Source organism: Micropterus salmoides, unplaced genomic scaffold (assembly GCF_014851395.1).
Source record: "Micropterus salmoides isolate LMB-PRFRI ecotype aquatic unplaced genomic scaffold, ASM1485139v1 Ms_hic_scaffold_23, whole genome shotgun sequence".
Classification (NCBI taxonomy): domain Eukaryota; kingdom Metazoa; phylum Chordata; class Actinopteri; order Centrarchiformes; family Centrarchidae; genus Micropterus; species Micropterus salmoides.
In genome coordinates, this window is record NW_024041484.1 from 18,668,886 (window position 1) to 18,683,524 (window position 14,639).

The 14,639-nt window shown below is 40.6% G+C and overlaps 1 protein-coding gene across 6 annotated transcripts in view; it reads right to left on the reverse strand.

Annotated features, from left to right (window-relative positions):
* magi2a (membrane associated guanylate kinase, WW and PDZ domain containing 2a) overlaps positions 1-14,639 on the reverse strand; it is a 238,547-nt gene that overhangs the window by 18,172 nt on the left and 205,736 nt on the right. For 4 of the 6 annotated variants that reach the window (XM_038738434.1, XM_038738433.1, XM_038738437.1 and 1 more), the window contains exons 11-15: positions 12,398-12,429; positions 9,114-9,321; positions 5,229-5,270; positions 5,006-5,121; positions 4,498-4,690 (exon numbers count right to left, since the gene is read on the reverse strand). In XM_038738434.1, the coding sequence (XP_038594362.1) occupies positions 4,498-4,690; positions 5,006-5,121; positions 5,229-5,270; positions 9,114-9,321; positions 12,398-12,429 (591 nt within the window). The remainder of the gene's footprint in view (positions 1-4,497; positions 4,691-5,005; positions 5,122-5,228; positions 5,271-9,113; positions 9,322-12,397; positions 12,430-14,639) is intronic. The other 2 variants (XM_038738435.1, XM_038738436.1) reach the window with 2 other exon arrangements.

Consider the following 14,639-nt stretch of genomic DNA (forward strand, 5'->3'; position numbering starts at 1 on the left):
AGAATAACATACCCTAAAACTTCAATTACCTTTGAAGCGCTCATTAAGTCTAAACGCGTCCGTTCCTTCATTATTTATATTCCTTCAGTCTGTAAGCGTCCACCGATCAAAAGTATCAATACAGCTTTTCAGAAAAATTAATATTCCTGAATCCTGTCATATGAAGTCCACTGCTCTCTGTCTGCTAACTTCCGCCACACTTTTTTTGTGTTCCATTTAACATGGGAAGTCGGAATTTCCGAGTTTAAAGTCGGAAATTTCAAAGGGAAGGCCCCCTTAAGTCGGATTTCCGACTTCGAAAGTTGGGAGAAATGCTGCATTCCAGACTGCTCGGAACTGGGAAATTTCCACGCTGAAATATCCGACTTTCAACCTCAAAGTGTTCCAGGTGCATGGTGGTGCCTTATGCTGAAAGTCAACGAATAACTTATGCTGTTTAATGTTGTTATGGCATTTTTAACAATAACTTCTGTGCAGAGAAGATGACTTTATGAGATTCTTTATTGTAACCAGCTACCTAATAACATATTTCTACATCATTTTACATGCAGAACAGGTTTTACTATATGATCGTATGTAGGTATTGTTTTAATTTAAACACATGCAAATATGCTTTATGTAGCCTTTTAAGTTATTGTTTACCACTTACAATGTGTGCTTCTATGGGAGCTGCCATAGGTTTGTCATTCAGCTGCTACTCGTGAAGTCGGGGTACATATTTTTTCTCAGAGTTCACAAGTAGGAAATCCGACTTCAGGTGGCGTTCCATCAAACTTTTTTAGTTGGAGGTCTGAAATCTTCGAGTTTATTCATACTGTTTGAAATAGATAAACTGTTTCATAGTAGCCTATTTCAGTTTTGTGCCATATGGACGCCTGTCCCAAATATAACCAGGGTCAATTCAGTGATTTTTGCAAGTAAAAGCCCAGGCTAATAGTTTAACGGTACTGTGTTTTTAATGTAAAATCTCAATTTGCAAAGTAACTAGTCACTATATCTGCCAAATTAATGTAGTGGAGTAAAAAGTACACTTTACTGTGAAATGTAGTGAAGTACAAGTGTAAGTATAAATTAACAGAAAATAGAAATACTCAAATACCTCAGATTTGTACTTGTAGCACGATACTTGAGTAAATGAACTTTCCACCACTGGAAAGATCTAATCAATGGACAAACGCAAGCAGCTTTTGTAGGAGGTCGATTGCAGCCTGCAAATCACTTGATCTTATCATTTATAAATAAAGGCAATTTAAGAATTCTGACACTCTCTCCGCTTACTAATGTGATCCATCATTGCTTCGGACTAATCTAATGATAATATTAAAAACAATAATTTTACAGGAAAAAGTACTTTTTTCTTCTCCTCCCTAAAACTGGGCAAGCCAGAGCTAAATCTCATCCTTGTGAAGGATCAAGAAGCAAACACGACAGCAATACAAAACAGAAAAGCTGTCACAAAGTCGTAAAACGCATAATTAAAATCGTGTCAATCCAGCCAGAGCGAAAGCAGCTTCCTGCACCTCTAGCTTTTTTGTGTGTGTGCATTCTGGCATGCGGAGCGATCAAACACTGTGTGTGTTTAGATAGCTCACAGAGAAGCAATGCTGTGGTTTTCAGTAGTTAAACAATTTGAACAGTTTTTAAACTGTGTGTCAGCTTACTGATTTGAAGTTATTTGTCGTTCTAAAAAGGTACATGTTGTATTTCCTTACACCTACAGGTGCACAAATAGTTATTTTAAGAGGAGAAAAAACAGTTGTGTAAATGTGGGGAATTGGGTGTAGGCAGAAGTATGAGCTCAGAGCAAAGAGCCTCAGTCTGACACCTCGCAAAGTGCCAGTGGGAGTCAGACAATTAGGATGGAAGTAAGGGCCACAGAGGAGGCCAGGTATGAGTCAGACTGTAGCCTTTGGTGAGAAGAAATTGACAGAAAGGGTGGAATAGAGTGGGAAGAAATAGATTGGTGAGAGGAGTGTGTGTGCGATCATGTGTGTGGGGAAGCAGCAATAATGAGAACAGGGGAGGCCAAAGTTCACAGGAGGAAGTGCTACCCCTGTCTCCAGGCTCAAAGGCGAAGACACCTGAAAAAGGGCCGGAGAGCAATGGTGTAAGATCACGAGTGTGTTAATGTGTTTTTTGGAGAGGCTTCAGTGTAATTACTCAGAGAGATAAGTGCTTCAGTTTTTGATGGATTAAAGGCTAGTTCCTTGAATCATCACAGGACAAGAACAGTAGCGGTGAACAGAAAAAGAAGAGAGACAAAAGAAGAATAATGAGGAATTCAATGATATACAGGACAGAGATTTGAGTAGATTATGAGATCAATTCACTTTATAAACCAGAAATAACCTTTAAAAGTCCAACAAAAATTTATTTTTTTCAGTGTCGCAAGCAGTCATTTCATCCAACTTATAACCTGCTTCAACTATTTAAATGATAAGGCTGGCGAATTGTTTTCTAATTGTCAACAAATCTCATGTGAAAAACCCAAAACCAACAAAATTTTAGTCCGTCTCTCAGTACTTTCTGACTTCCCTACCCTGTCTGTTGTCTGTCACTCAGCCCATTGGTTCCTACCAAAAAGGTTAAATGGCAAAAAGCTGGGCACTGGATCATGCACATCCAGCACATTTTAGACCTATTTCCAAGCTACCTTTTTTATCGAAACTCCTTGAAAGGGTAGTTTACAACCAGTTAACAGCTGTGCTGGATGAGCACAACATTCTTGAAACCTTCCAAACTGGTTTTAAAACTATGCACAGCACCGAAACTGCTCTCGTAAAAGTTTTTAACGATATTTTTAGTAACAGATGCTGGTGACTGTGTGGTCCTTGTGCTTCTGGATTTAACAGCTACCTTTGACACCGTGGACCATGAAATTCTGGTCTCTCGTTTAGAGCAATGGGTGGGCATTACAGGCATAGCCCTAAAATGGTTTCAATCCTACTTGAAAGAAAGGACATTCAGTGTCAACTGTGGTGACTCTGTGTCTACCACGGCGCACCTCTCCTGTGGCATCCCGCAAGGCTCAATTCTAGGCCCTCTTCTGTTTTCCCTTTATCTCCTCCCACTTGGCTCAGTACTTTGAAAACATGGCATCTCTTTCCATTGTTATGCAGATGACAGCCAGATCTATGTACCTTTGAGTAAGGATGACACTCTCAGACCATTGTTTGCATGTCCAGAGGACATAAAGGCTTGGATGGCTCTCAACCTCTCAAGTTTTAATGAAAACAAAACAGAGGTGACCCCTGGGACTCACTCCCCCCCCTCACCTCGATCTAGGCCCCCTAGTTCAGTAAGTCACGCCAACCGTCACTGACCTAGGAGTCAAAATTGATGACTAGTGGTTAAATCTAGTTTATTTCAATTAAGACAGCTGGCTAAGCTGAAACCGATTCTTTCTAAGCATAATTTTGAGCCTTTGTAACTACTAGACTAGATTACTGCAATGCACTTTTCGTTGGGATGAATGGATCGTCTCTCGCCCGTCTCCAGATGGTGCAAAATGCTGCAGCTCGTCTTCTAACATGTAAATATGAACACATCTCCCCAGTTCTACGCTCACTCCATTGGCTACCCATTCAATTTAGGATCAATTTTAAACTTCTTTTACTGACTTTTAAATCCTTGAATGGCCTTGCCCCCCCCTTATTTATCTGAGCTGCTTCATCCTTATACACCCACCCGTTCGCTCAGGTCAGTTGACAAACTTCTCCTGAGAGTGCCTAAAACCCGTCACAAACTCAAAATGGACCATGCTTTTGCGGTGGCAGCTCCGAAATTGTGGAATGCCCTTCCTCTTACCATTAGACAGGCTTCCTCACTGTCTGATTTTAAAACTTGTATTAAAACCAATCTCTTCCATTTGGCTTTTGACCTTTGAGGATCACACTTGGTGGAACTCATTTGTTAGTGTTTTAACGGTATACATTATATGTATGTGATAACCTGTAAACTGATGTTTGTTTGTTTTTTTTATCTCTGTACAGCACTTTGTGCAACTTCGTGATTGCTGTTAAAGTGCTCTATAAATAAATTTTGATTGATTAATTTGATTGACTGTAGTTATTTACATTTATTAGGCAAGAGCAAATATAATGAAATGGTAGTAAATGTTCATTTATTGGGTACTATTTTCAGCTGCGGAGTAATACACATTTAGTGCTCTACTGCACTCTACAGCAGCAAGATGTGAGATCCACTCAAAATAAACTACAGTGTGTGTGTTCATGGTAATGAAGGAACATGTCATCCAGTGTGACTCACTGATGTGTTTTCGGGAGTTTTTGAACAACAATGGAGCTCTGTGGTACAGTGGCCTAGCGGTTGAGATGCAACCAGTCGATCTGGGAACTCATCTGCCTCATGTTTCCTTTCCATCTATACTATATGCCATCATCATCAACATCAATAAAGGCAAACAAATGACCAAAAAAAGGTCACGCTGCGCAGATTACACACTTTCAAAAGTCAGCCCCATTCATGTTTCCTCACCTGCTGCCTGTACCCTCCTCCTGATGACCAGATTCACTTGTCCGTTTCGCGCCGCCCCGTGCATCAAGTCAATGACGTATCTGTGTGGCTTCCCCATCACTGGGATTCCATCTACAAACAGCAGCTCATCACCGGGCCGCAAGCGTCCGTCTAGGTCTGCTGGACTCTTCTCGATGATCGCACCAATCAAGATCTGTTATTACATGTTAGACTGTTAGATACAGGAAGTACAGTACAGGTCAAAAGAAATGGCTTTGGATGCTGGACTAGAGTCTGTGAGTGTCACATGCAGTGGGTGTTAAGGTGGTTGTTATGCTGACACATAAATTGCTCAATAAGATGATTGAAATATTGTTTTGTTACTTTAAGAGACAGCAAAAGACACCAAAGCAGCAGGAGCCAGCACTCTCTCAAGGGTCAAAGGTCATGGTGTTAGGTGTACACAGTGGGTGTGTAGTAGGTTAGAGAGGAGAAAATGACAGGGTTCCACGCCCATTGCCATACGAGCCTTCTCACGCGTCTCCGGACTCACAGGCTGCCCTGCCTCATCCCCGCCCAGCACCCGGAAACCAAAGCCAGACTTCTGTCTGCGCAGGTGCACCTCGATGTCTTGGTACTCGGCTCCTGAAGCAACATGACCACAGACGACATTAAAATCCCGTTACCTTAAGGTTTTCAGGTTATGAACAGTTTGTTTTTTAACAGTGTGACTGCAGAGATGTGGTTTTTACCTGAGGAGTCCACAGGAAAAACAGCCCTTGGTTGGCCAGGTTCTAGAAAAAAATGCACCCATGAACAAAAACAAATGCACAAATATTGTACATACACAGACACCCACAAATGCACACATCGACAGACAGCACACCAGAAAACACACACTCTCCAATAAAGGCTACAACAAGGCAGAAAGGCTCAGCCTCAGCATTAATGTCACTGCAGAATTTCAGCATCATCCATAAAAGTCAGGAAGTGCTTACAGCGTGTAATATACCCATCCCTTATTTACAGTGTGAGGTGGGATGCAAGCACTGATCTGCAATCAGGGGCTTCACACAACGCCATGATCTGCAAAGTAGCGAAATGAACTCAACCGCAGACAAGTGGCTGCGAATGAAAAATTGATTCCAATTGTAACTGTTTTAATCACACTGAGCGCTCTGCCGGGACTCAGCAGGAATGATGGGAGAAGGAAACTCATGACTACAGAAAGGAAGATAAATGCAACTGTTACCACAGAAACCACATACAGTGCTTCTTATAGAGATTTAGGTGGTTTTGCTGGGGAGTTCTGAAGACTAACCATGTAAACAAAATAAAGTGATTTTCAGACAAATTAACATTGACAAAATAATCACACCTAAAGGGGCAATTTCAGAGCAGTTCTGAGCTATTGATCACTTCACATGATCTTGATCACCAGATGCAGCTGTCTCGATTGTCAAGATTTGTAGATGTTCAAACATCAATAATGTCAAATACAAAAATATAATGTCTTAGTTACTGCTTGTGTATTTGTGTATTTATTTACGATTTTTGGTGATGGTGCAGCACAAGGTTGTAAAACGAAACAAAGTTTGTAGTCCCTTCATGCTACACACACAGAACTTAACATATAATTAAGTGTATATTAAAATATGCTAAGGTATAAAATAAAATCACAGCCGTTCCATAAACACACATAGTTATTAGTTAAATTACTCAATCAGGTGATCACACAAATGAGGTCCACTGAATCACACACCTTAAGAAAACACACACATTGCCATCCAGGTAATTAGGTAAAAAAGGCACACTATCAAAAGAAAATTGTAAAGGTAAAGGAGGGCAAAACTTCCACCATTATAAATCCTTTTATTTTTTATAAAAAGTTGTGAGATGTGTGCGTTTTCTCAAGGTGTTTTTTTCATTAATTGAGTGTGGTCCTCTGATGTGATAATTTACCCAGCATCTATAGTCTGTATATATACTGTATTGAACAGCTGTGGTGCTTGCCCATAGTGTACCTGATGAAGGTTGTGTAGAAGTCAGACAGTGTGCAGCATTTTTTTTCCCATGCTGACAACTTCATCTGCTGATCATGTCACATGACGTAAAGCTCGTCACTGGCCCTTAAGATGAGACTGTTTATAACCTACTGTTTCCACGGTCAAAAGCTATTAGCTTTTTAACCTCAGCAAAATAAAAATGTTTTTGAAATATATTTTTTAAAATCACTAAGGGCAAAGAAAACTAAAAGGAAAAAACATGCATGCAGAAATCTATGGAAACAATAACAAAGTGCTTTTTAAACAGCTTCATTAATCAGGGTTGACAGTATTTGAACAGACTGACTTGATACGGTTGCCAGCTCTCTCGCGTGCCTTTCTCTGCATCATGAGGGAACATTTAAATGGTTGGTTCACCCCATAAACCTCCAAAACATTTATTTTCACTAACCTCTAATGGCGTCAAGCCATGCAGATAGTTTGGGTTTTATTTGCTCCGGTATCTGAAAAATCTGCCACCCACAAAAGCCACATCTCTTTCCAGAATCAGTGTACTGTTACTGTAGATAATCCACAAAACACACTGTGTTTTGATAGAGACTAGTCCTTCAGTAGAAAGTAGTTTCACTGAAAAGAAAACAAACAACCGATCTGCCTCTAACCACCTGGGGCCATGACAAAATGTGTTTTTTTGTTTGAAATTTGGGTGACACAACCCTTTAACTCAACCTGTTTACATTTATGCTGACAACAATCTACAGTATTAGTAATTCATCAAAAATTTAAATGAACCAGCATTAACCAGCTCACAGGGCTCCACCAGTAGCCTGAGATTGTGATGCTGCCAGAAAATATTACACTCGACGAGAGGGGAAAGTGGAGCATTCCTAAAATCTGTCGGTGCCTTTTCCATGGATTGTCTCACCAGACCCAACCAACGGACCCTTACTGAAAGTATTCAAGGCTGAAGAGGAGGGAGAGAAGATGAAAGATACAGAAAGACAAAGAGGTTTGACAAGGAGACTCTGTGACAGCCACGTCCTCTTGAATAACAGGTGCCTCACAAAAGAATGAACACCAGTCCTGTCTGTGAAAATTTTTACTATCTGTCAGCCATGGCCACCTCAGAGAAACTAAAAGAAACCTCCAAGAAAAGGCCACTCATGCTGACACACCATACACGCAAAACAAGACTACATTCTACTATTAAGGACACATCAACCGCTTATCCTGCATACAGGGAGGGGGGTCCAATCCCAGCTGACTTGGGCAAAAGGCGGGGTACACCCTGTCCATCGCAGGGTCACACATAGACACACAACCACATCCACACCTAAGGACAATTTCGGAGACACCAATTAACCTGGCCTGCATGTCTTTGGATGGTAGGAGGAAGCTGGAGCCACCACGCAGACAGCATGCAAACTCCACACAGAAAGGCCGGGGCAACCAGGGTTTGAACACACAACCTTCTTGCTGTGAGGTGACAGTGCTAACCACTGCACCGCCCCACTGAGGTTATGTCCTCAGTATTTTTTCACTGTGTGAATTAAGAGGTTTTATATAAATGGGGAATTTCTACTATTAAAAGCTTTTGAAAGCTTACTTATGATGGGTATTTCGTAAAATGCTTTTTACTCTGTATGTTTAAATTTGACAACTTTTAGGCAGGACCTAAACTACCATTGACAGCGTTGAGGTTATAGCCTCAGTATTTTTGTGGATCTTTGGGTGGAGGTTATATTACACAATTAAAAACATACACATGGATGGTTATTTTGATGAAAATATAAGTAGACTCAGTATATTTAATTTTGACTACTTTTAGGCCAAGATTCACCAGAGTTACCTACAGGCTTTGAAATGGCATTTTGGCATTCAGACCTTCATGAGAAAACATAAAATGACAGTTAACTAAATTGAATAAACTAAGTAAACAATAAAAAGTTCAAATAAGTAAAAAATATAAAACACGTAATTTTTAAATGTTCTAAGGGGGGGTGCGTTGTGGCGAGTCATAGTCTTAGTATTATTCCTCATCCGCGCTACAGCCCTGCATACACAAACACCCATAATATAATAATAATATTGCTGGCACCAAAGCATTATGTCCCAAAAAGATCAGCTTCTGTGTGGAGTGTTTATTGACGAGTACATCTCCATTTATGACGTGAGCGGGCAGAACGTCAGTGTTTGGATGTGAAGATCCTTCCAATCATTAAACAGACTGAGCTGATAGCAGGTTTTGGTGTGTGTGTGTGTGTGTGTGTTGGCTTGTGTGAGCATTTAACGAGCAGAGATCAAATAAGATAATATGAGGAATTAGTAACAGCAAATACAAATACGGAAATATATCTGCAAATCGTCTGATGATTATGTAAAGCTGGAGGTATTTGTGCTGAAAATTCAGCAACAGATCTTTCAGTTTGATTGAAAGTCAGCTCATTTGAACAAGCCTTTTAAGTGTTCTGTGGAGCAGCAAAAGTGAACAACAACAATGAATCTGTGACTTAATTTGTGTGTGAGAGAAAGAGTGATGAGTCTTCGCTACTCCACCTTCCAATGAGGAGTCCATGTCGAGAGGAGTGTTTGTCACAATGCTACACCTGCAGTATCAGCTCTGGTACTTACGCCTACTCTCATAGATAGCCCTGGACTTCTCATAAAGGTCATAGGGGTCTGGTTTAGCCAGGGCCAAGGCCTCGGAGGCTGAGTCTGGGACTGAGGCCCTGTGAAGATGGTGGGTTGGGAAGGGGGCACTGTGGGGGATAACTGGGGCTGACAAGCTGGTCTGAGCAGGGCTGCCCTGGCCCTGCTGGGAGTCCCACTGCTCCAGCACCTGTAAAGCACAGCGGCATGAGTGGTCAATATGTCACTTCCACCTTTTCCCACTCGTGACACTCAATTTTAGCTTGGTAACTATGATAACAGCACTGGAAACTGAAGCAGAGTTTGCTTTAATGACTTTTGACCGTTCGCTAATCCCCAACGCAATTACTGTTACTACTCCTGTCAAGCCTTCCGGCGGCAGATTTACAACTAGAAATGTATAGTAACTTTTGAAGCAGCGGGTCTTCAATAATAGATAGATGTAGGCAGGAGGAGGGGGAGCTGACAATGGGCGAAAGGCGGGGTACACCCTGGACAGGTCACCAGTCCATCGCAGGCTATATATATATATTATAAACTTCTAAATAATTAAGGTTAAAGCTCCCAGGCAAAAGGTCACTACCCATATCAGTTGAGGATACACTGAATATGGAAGTACTATGTATTATAGCAGATCTATACATACATTTTTGTACGATATGCTTCACTTTTACTAGAGAAAGGGATTTGAGGATGAGTAATGAAGGGCTTAGCAAACTGGATACTATCTAATGCAGGTTCGACTGGAGTTGCCCAAATTTAAACTTCCTCAAACCAAATAAAGAGCGAGACAGAGCTGCTCACGTTACTCCAAATGCAGATATCCAGATATTTTTCTAACCTAACCTGTAACATGGTACAATAATATAGTTAGCTAAAGCCTTGGAAGATAATGCTTGGTTACTCCTGTTGAAAGTAAATCCTTTTGTGGAGAAATCCAAAACTTGATAGGCCTTCCGTGCCTTCTTACAGTCAATTGTCGTTCCAATGAAGGGGTTTAGCGAACGATCAAAACATGCTAGAAAGACGGTAAACCAGACAGTTAGTGAGGTTAGTAGTTAAAAAAACAATTTGAGCCTCTATTTGCCACTTAGATCTTAGTGTGTATCGAGGACATGTGTAGGGAGAGTAAAACATATAGAAGAATGTCAAAAACAGATAAATATGGCGCGATTCTCAAGTGGAGTTTTAAGGATGACAGCATGTCAGGTATCTTATTATTATAAAAAGAGGTTTATTTTCAAATGATGCTATTTGCCAGTGCACTGGCTAATCTGCTTTTGTTAGGTAATACATTATGTAGTACACCCAATTTGAATAAGTTTCCTCCAAAAAACATATTTGGAAATGTGCTCTCAAGTGTTTGAGGTGACACCGACAGTTTTGACAACACCAGTCAGTCAGAGTGTCGGCCTTGATGTGTCAGATAAGCCAGGGCGCTTCACGGCACTACACTAAACAGATAGCCAAGATGACACGTTGACATGTCAGAAAGTATGAGAGATGGATCCGGAGGGAATGACAAGCTTTTTGAAACTGAGACGGCAAGACTGGCTGCATATGGCACGCTTTAATATTGAGAATTACAGGGTATCTGATTTGAGATGTACAAAGAATAAATATCAGCCTCATAAAAGCTCCGGGACGGAATCAAAAGTGTTTCCGCTCTTTGTGGTTTTATTCGTGTCTGCCATTGATGTGAGGCATGTCTGCACAGGGCAGGCTGCTGAGACTGGGGACCTTGTTAAAGCTGGGATTAGACTACTGCATCCTGATCTCTCTTTAACTCTCTCTATGTCTTTTTTGTCTGTTTAATTAAGACTGTTGAAGCAAATACATTCTGGCTATAATGTAGTTGGTCAGATGAATAGAAGACACTGGAGGCAGGTCGCCTTTATAAGACTGTCATGAATAAAAACACCTGCACATACTCCAACATTAAGTAGCCGTTACCTACAGTATTGGCTGGATTTGACAAATCTCAATAAGCGCATTTGTTAATGAAACTCTCTGGAGCTGCAGGCTGAGCATTTGCTTATTAGTCAAATTCCTCCACATTTCATTCGCCGAGCTGCACAAGTCTTCCTGTAACAAATGACACCCAATTAAACCAAGACTGAACTCTGGTATGCAGGGCAGGGAGGGGCAGCCAACAAATGAACACTGGGGGGTAAAGAGAGAGAGATGTGATCAGACAAGACAAGAGAGAAAGGCTCTGCATGCTGTCTGCTACTTTGTGACGTTTTTCCCCTCAGAGCTCAGAATTACAATTATTCTGAGGGAGATGGAGGAGATTGATTAAATCGAGAGGGAGCAGAAATGATGAACAATGATGGGATTTCGGGGGACAAGTGTCTTAAAAGCTACACAATGGAGGTTTCCCATGTTGTTAGTTGTGATCTGGAATGGACACAACATGAACAGAGGTCAGGGGCTGGTCAGAGCTGCGCAGGGAGGGTGTCCAGGCATGAAATGGTTTACACACAAAGAGAAACAAAGACAGACGAGCAGGAATACTGGTGTGCAGGCAAGTGAGTGTGACTAATACACATGGAGACAAAGTAAACCCAATCTAAGAGGATCTTTGGTGGACACTGGATAGAGTTTTTAGTGGGTCCAAGGACAGCAAATGCTACTATAGTAGAGAGTTAAGGCAGCAGAGGAAGCAGGAGAAGAGTTTGCAGAATATTTTGCATAGATACCACATGTGGGCTTTTTCTTAATGTGAAATAACAAAATAAAGGCAAGGTGAAAATTAAATGACCAGGGAGCAAATGCAGGGTAGTGTAAAAGTGTAAGAAATCTGAATTATTGAAAAAATGTAAATGAAAATGCATTTGAGCCATGCAGTTTAAACACAGACATAGCAGCATAATTGCTGTAGCATAATTCAAATGCCCTGAATGTCGATAACCCCGATGGCACTAAATCAGGCTATGAATTAGCTCTGAATTGCACGATCAAGACTCTAGTGATGTTATGAGTGGGCTTCCTGACCCTATTGCCTTTCTACGACAATAAAGAAGAGTTGAATATCAAGATGTTGTAAAAGCCACGGACATACAGTGAATCAGTAGAGTTAGTACGGCTAAGGAGGGACTGAAAGGTAATTTATAGATCTTTAAAATGGGTAAAAAACAAGATTCGAGTCAGCACATACATGATGCACGTGCAGCCATTTGTACTAAAGTGAAAATCTACTGTATATTAATGATTAAAAAGCAGAAATCGGGACAATCCACGTTTTGGAGGCTGGTGCATGTTACCTGCTTAGGGGTCTTCCAGGGTGAATAGTGACCTGCAATGTTGAGAGAACAAAAAATGTTTTAGATTGAAAAAGATGGTAGAAACAGATGTGTGGTTTAATATTAGCTATCGAAGCCAGTTCCAGGGGATAATTGAGGACAATAAAATGAAAGAATAAAAACATTATCATTAGAATGTGACATGTTTGGGAATGGTAGAAAGAAAAGCACAACAGACTCAAACAGGATAAAAGCACAAAGCAGAAGTTGGCAAATAAATATCTATGAGGCACCAACTTATTGTGACGGCAGGGAGATTAAAATGAGACCTTAGAAAAGGCACAGCTGAGAAGCATACAGTATGAGATCTTGATATTGAAATGATGGACTTGAAAATACATGATAGACAGAGATTAACAGGCTGCAAAAATGATATGAACAAACAATTTGAAAGCGATGAATTCGTCTTTTCCAGTACTTTTTCTTTTATGACGTTAACTTGTGTTCTGTTTTGGGAATTTGGTGATCAAACATGATCTACTTTGACAAAAATGTTTTCATAAATAAAGACAAAAAGCATGAAAATGTATTATGATATTAAACCTGCATTAATTAATTGTTGGCAACTTTTGAGTAGCAGAAACAAGCTGTAAACAAACATTAACTGACATATGACCTATTAAAAGAGTACTCCACCAATTTATTACTTGACTTCTATAACATAGCTTGACTCGCAATGGACAGTTAAAAAAAAAAGTAGGAATGAAAACTGATCAGCTGCAGAGCCAGAGATACCCTCCCAACAGTTCATTTACAGTAGATATTCGGGTATGTTATGCATTGATGCTGCCTTCAAAACTGACCGTTACGGGGGCAGTTTGAAGGCATCTTACGAGACAGGAAAAGATTGATATCCGTTTTGAACAGCACTCGATGCCTCGCTGTGCTGTTAGACACCTTCTGTGACAGCATTTTTACCCTTTTCAAACAAAGCCTTATCTCAGCTCCAACATTGACTCAAGTGACGTCACTTGAGTCAACTTATCCGACTTCATGCAGATCACTCTGGAGCTCCCCTCTATGTTGATATGTCAAACTTCTTAGCAAGCAGTTGCCTATTTACACATCCAGCAGAAAGCCTACAGAGCAACATAGCATTAATTTACTGTGTGGTGTGTTTTAGCCACCTGCCAATTGTCCAATATTCACGCTCTGTTTAATTCTAATTCCTCAGGACAATCTGTCTCCTTAGCTACTAAAAGGTTCAATATGTTCAAAAAATAGTTGCTAACTTTGTCTGTCCGCTGTTTGGTGCTGAGCATGTGGTGTACAGTGGGTGAGACTGAACCAAAACAGTAAAATTTTAGCACCCTTTCACATAAAAGTACTCATGTCATGTGATCCATTGTTAATATAGAAAACCTCTATTATAGCTGTTTTAAAAGTGATTAATGTTTTTTGGTGTCCTTGTGCGACCTCACCTCTCTGATGTGCAACTTAAGAAAGTTTGTAGACATCACCCAATTATATCTTCCATCTATCTTCAGCTAACATTTTATCAAATATTGGTTGTCTGCTCTCATTTTTATTAAATGGAGTATTTGTGAATCTCTCATAAATCTTTAAGGGGCCTCAGCAATGACAACAAAAAGGCAGCGGGATTTGAGAATGTTTCACTTAGGTGGGTTCAGGAGTACTGGACCTCACAATAAAGTGGTTTCAGTTTGAAATGCAGTGCAGCAAAGTAAAGGGCACACATTTCCTTTGACTTTCCCATTCATCGTGCTTTGACCTTTAAACAGGTACGCCACACAGTTTTGCTGTTTACAACATTGTTCAAACACAATACGCAGAAATCTATCTTGGATGGTGAAAGAAAACAATTGGTAAAAAGCACATCAGTGCGGGATACATGCACGTACACACACAGTAATCATACATATGCTTCAACACTGTTTCTATAGTGAAATTAAAGGGTTTATGTAAAAATAAGGTGACCGCTCATCTTCTTGATTCAATTCCTGTCCTTAGTGTCTTTCAAGTGCTGCCATGCTCTCCCCTCTGGGAAGCTACAAGCGTATGCAGATGGACGTATCAAATTATGGGGTGACTTCCCAACTTGTGCTCCGGCCTTCCCAGTCTAGGTACACACTCCAGTCACACTAAAAACATGTGTCTCACTGATCCGCCAGTGGAATGGTGGCAATGTGGAAATTAACAAAAGGAAATCCAGCAATGTTTTTCAGACTGTCAGCTTCTCTCA